The sequence below is a fragment of the Chrysemys picta genome, chromosome 5 (assembly GCF_011386835.1).
Source record: "Chrysemys picta bellii isolate R12L10 chromosome 5, ASM1138683v2, whole genome shotgun sequence".
In the NCBI taxonomy this organism is placed as follows: Eukaryota; Metazoa; Chordata; order Testudines; family Emydidae; genus Chrysemys; species Chrysemys picta.
Genome location: NC_088795.1, coordinates 95,734,499 through 95,738,649, shown reverse-complemented (window position 1 = coordinate 95,738,649; position 4,151 = coordinate 95,734,499). Strand labels below are relative to the sequence as shown.

Below are 4,151 nucleotides of genomic sequence, written 5' to 3'. Positions count from 1 at the left end.
GCAAGCCTCTGCCTGCCAGAAGGTGGGAGTGGAAGACAGGTATCGATCACTCCACAATTGCCCTTTTCTGTACACTCTCCCTCATGTTCTGGTACTGGCTATGGTCAGGAACAGGATACTGGGCTAGATGGACCATTCTTCTGACCCAATATGGCAGTTCTTATGTAAGTCATGGGAGGTAATTGTCCCACTTTACTCAGCACTGGTGAGGTCTAAGGTGAAGAAGTACTGTGTCTAGTTCTGGTCACCATACTTTAAGAAAGATGTGGACAAATTAGATAAAGTACAGGGCAATGGAACAAAAATGGAACAAGGTTTAGAAAAACTCACTTATAAGGAAATGGTTAAAAAGCTGGTCATGTTAAGTCTTGAGAAAGGATAACTGAAGGGGGTGGGGGGAATCTAGTAACAGTCTTCAAATATATTAAGGGCTGTTATAATGAGGACAGTGATCAATTGTCCAGTGGAGGTAGGACAAGGAGTAGTGGGGTTAAATTATAGCAAGAAAGATCTAGGTTAGAAAGCAACAGAGAGTCCCATGGTACCTTTAAGACTAACAGATGTATTGGAGCATAAGCTTTCGTGGGTGACTACCCACTTCGTCAGACGCATGTCGTATTCACCCACGAAAGCTTATGCTCCAATATATCTGTTAGGCCTGGTCTACACTAGGCGTTTATGTCGAAGTTAGCGCCGTTAAATCGAATTAACCCTGCACCCGTCCACACTGCGATGCTATTTAGTTCGACATAGAGGTCTCTTTAATTCGACTTCTGTACTCCTCCCCGACGAGGGGAGTAGCGCTAAATTCGACATGGCCATGTCGAATTAGGCTAGGTGTGGATGGAAATCGACGCTAATAGCTCCGGGAGCTATCCCACAGTGCACCACTCTGTTGACGCTCTGGACAGCAGTGCGAGCTCGGATGCTCTGACCAGCCACACAGGAAAAGCCCCGGGAAAATTTGAATTTGAATTCCTTTTCCTGTCTGGCCAGTTTGAATCTCATTTCCTGTCTGGACATCGTGGCGAGCACAGCAGCACTGGCAACGATGCAGAGCTCTCCAGCAGTGATGGCCATGCAGTCTGTGAATAGAAAGAGAGCCCCAGCATGGACTGATCGTGAAGTCTTGGATCTCATCGCTGTGTGGGGCGATGAGTCCGTGCTTTCCGAGCTGCGATCCAAAAGAAGGAATGCAAAGATCTACGAGAAGATCTCTAAAGACATGGCAGAGAGAGGATACAGCCGGGATGCAACGCAGTGCCGCGTGAAAATCAAGGAGCTGAGACAAGGCTACCAGAAGACCAAAGAGGCAAACGGACGCTCCGGATCCCATCCCCAGACATCCCGTTTCTACGAGGCACTGCATTCCATCCTCGGTGCTGCCGCCACCACTACCCCACCAGTGACCGTGGACTCTGAGGATGGGATACTGTCCACGGCCGGTTCCTCAGACATGTTAGGGGACGGGGAAGATGAGGAAGGAGATGAGGAGGGCGAGGCAGTTGGCAGCTCTCACAACGCTGATTTCCCCGACAGCCAGGATCTCTTCATCACCCTTACAGAGATCCCCTACGAAGCGTCCCCAGCCATTACCCCGGACACAGAATCTGGTGAAGGATCAGCCAGTAAGTGTTGTAAACATCTAAACATTTATTTTTAACAAAACAGGAATATTAACAATTAAAAGAATGGGTTGTTCATGATTAGTGTGCCCTAGGCGCTTAACGGTTTAGTAAGGGGCAGTGCAAGTTTTGAAAAGAAATCTAGCAATGTCCGGTTTTCAGTGATTGTCCTGCACAAGCCGCTCTACTGTGTATTCCCTGCTACTGCAGCTACAGTAAAATGCGGTCTATATGTGCGGGGATAGAGCAGTAATCCTCCTGGGACATCTCGATGAAGCTCTCCTGGAGGTAACTTGAAAGCCGTTGCATGAGGTTCTTGGGGAGAGCGGCCTTATTGGGTCCTCCGAAGTACGACACGTTGCCGCGCCACGAGATTATCAGGTACTCGGGGATCATTGCTCTGCACAGCAGGGCGGCATACGGCCCTGGTCTTTGGAGGCTTTCCCGGAGCATTCTCTCTTTGTCGCTCTCGGAGATCCTCATCAGGGTGATGTCGGCCATGGTGACCTGCTTTTAATTAGGTAGGGGAATGTTAGTGTTGGGACTGCTTTCCCGTTCCTTTACAGAACTGTAACCGCTGGTTTGCAGCCACGCGGTGGAGGCGGGAGAGGGGCAGCCGAAAGGGATCGTTCCCGGGGACAGCCGCGAGGGGGTGGGACAGGGGCAGAGTTCCCGCTTGCCGGATTGCTGGCAGCAGGGACTGACATTGATTTAAATGTGAAATGAGGCCAGTGGTAATATAAAAGTTTTAAACTGCCACAAGTGTACGGCTTACCATGTCTGCCTGCAACAGAAATTCCGTTGTGCTGCCTCGCTTCTCAAATGTGCTGTTCAAGACCCCAGGCACAGAATGCGAAGGCCGAGAATTCGACCTTGTGCTGAGTGCGCATGTGAAAGGTGCTGTGCATGGTCTTGTTCACAGAGAAAGACTATGTTCTTTGTTCACAACTACATTTATCTTTCAGAGGAATTCACTCCCTTTTTCCCATTTCCACAGCCCCGTCTGCGACTGTCTCACAACCTAGCCTGGAATCACACTCCCAGAGGCTAGCGCGGATTAGGCGTAGGAAGAAGAGGACACGGGAGGACATGTTCTCTGAGCTTATGGCCTCTTCCCAAGCCCAGGCAGCACAGCAGACCCAGTGGCGGGAGAACTTGACCCGAATGCACCAAGCCAACATGGATCGGGAGGAGAGGTGGCGGCAGGAAGACCAGCAGGCGACTCTAACGCTGCTTGGACTACTGAGGGAGCAAACGGACACACTCCGGCGCCTTGTGGATGTTCTGCAGGAACGGAGGCAGGAGGACAGAGCCCCGCTGCAGTCCATCTCTAACCGCCCTCCCCCGCCACCAAGTCCCATACCCACCTCACCCAAAGTGCAAAGAAGGAGAGGCGGCAGAGTCCCTGCTAACTCTCACTCCACCCCTGCAGAGAGCTCTAGTAGCAGAAGGCTCTCATTTCCCAAAATTTGAAAAGTTCTTTCCTTACCGCCTGACACAAGCCCACGTCCAAGTTTCACCTCCCAATGCCATGTGTAGTTGATAATAAAAAATTCGTTTCTGTTAACTACTGTTTCAATCATGTTCTTTTGGAGGAGGAGGGGAAAGGGGGTTGGAAATTGGACAGGACAGTCTCCTTTGGCAGGGTACATAGTCGGGGGCAGGCACAGCAGCAGGGCACATACACAGTGCAGTGATGCAGTGACTAGTTGCCCCGGTTAGTCTGGGAGGTTGTTTTGATGTAATGTTGGGGGGGGTGGGTTGCTCTGTGACTTTGTGGCGGGGGAGGGCAGTTACAGATCTTAAGCGCCGGTCCTTAGACAGGATCACAGAGCCACACAGCATGGGATCTGTAACCGTCCTCCCCCTGCCACAAAGTCAAATAGACCTCCCATACACACAGTCCCGATCAGGAGGGGTGACAGGCTCCGTTGAAACAAGCATCCCACCGCAGCGGAGCCTGTCAATCCTTGAGTTTAGAAGCTGCATTCGCATCACAACACTAGACCCGCCCCGCACCACAGTCTGCGTCCCAGTTTTAAAAAATTCCCGCTAAAACAGTATTAAAGAAAACGGTGTGCTTTAACAAAGTAGAACTATTTTTATTTCGACACGTGTGTTGGAGGGGGGGTGAAGGGGGTATGTAACTGGATAGGATAGTCAACATTACCTGGGTAAAGAAACGGGGGCAGGTTTAGCTTCTCAGTACACAAACTATAAAATCACAGGTTACCCTGCTCACTCAGGAACTTTGCTTTCAAAGCCTCCCGGATGCACAGCGCTTCCCGCTGGTCTCTTCTAATCGCCCGGCTGTCTGGCTGTGAGTAATCACCAGCCAGGCTATTTTCCTCAACCTCCCACCCCGCCATAAAGGTCTCCCCCTTGCTCTCACAGAGATTGTGGAGCACACAGCAAGCTGCTATAACAATGGGGATATTGGTTTCGCTGAGATCACAGCGAGTCAGTAAGCTTCTCCATCTCCCCTTGAGACGGCCAAAAGCACACTCCACCACCATTCTGCACTTG

The 4,151-nt window shown here is 50.8% G+C and overlaps 1 protein-coding gene across 1 annotated transcript; it reads left to right on the top strand.

Moving 5' to 3' along the window:
• The first annotated feature begins 654 nt into the window (after positions 1-654).
• Positions 655-3,246, top strand: LOC135983718 (uncharacterized). The gene is made up of 2 exons (XM_065596905.1): positions 655-1,628; positions 2,623-3,246. The coding sequence occupies exons 1-2, from the start codon at positions 1,052-1,054 to the stop codon at positions 3,096-3,098; spliced, it is 1,053 nt and encodes a 350-aa protein (XP_065452977.1). The 5' UTR covers positions 655-1,051; the 3' UTR covers positions 3,099-3,246.
• The last annotated feature ends 905 nt before the right edge of the window (positions 3,247-4,151 follow it).

What these genes read in the sequence shown, in the direction of transcription:
- LOC135983718 (XM_065596905.1), top strand. Translation starts at nt 1,052, where the DNA reads ATGCAGAGCTCTCCAGCAGTGATGGCCATGCAGTCTGTGAATAGAAAG. An exon ending in ATCTGGTGAAGGATCAGCCA is followed by an intron (nt 1,629 to 2,622) that starts GTAAGTGTTGTA and finishes CCATTTCCACAG; the next exon opens with CCCCGTCTGCGACTGTCTCA.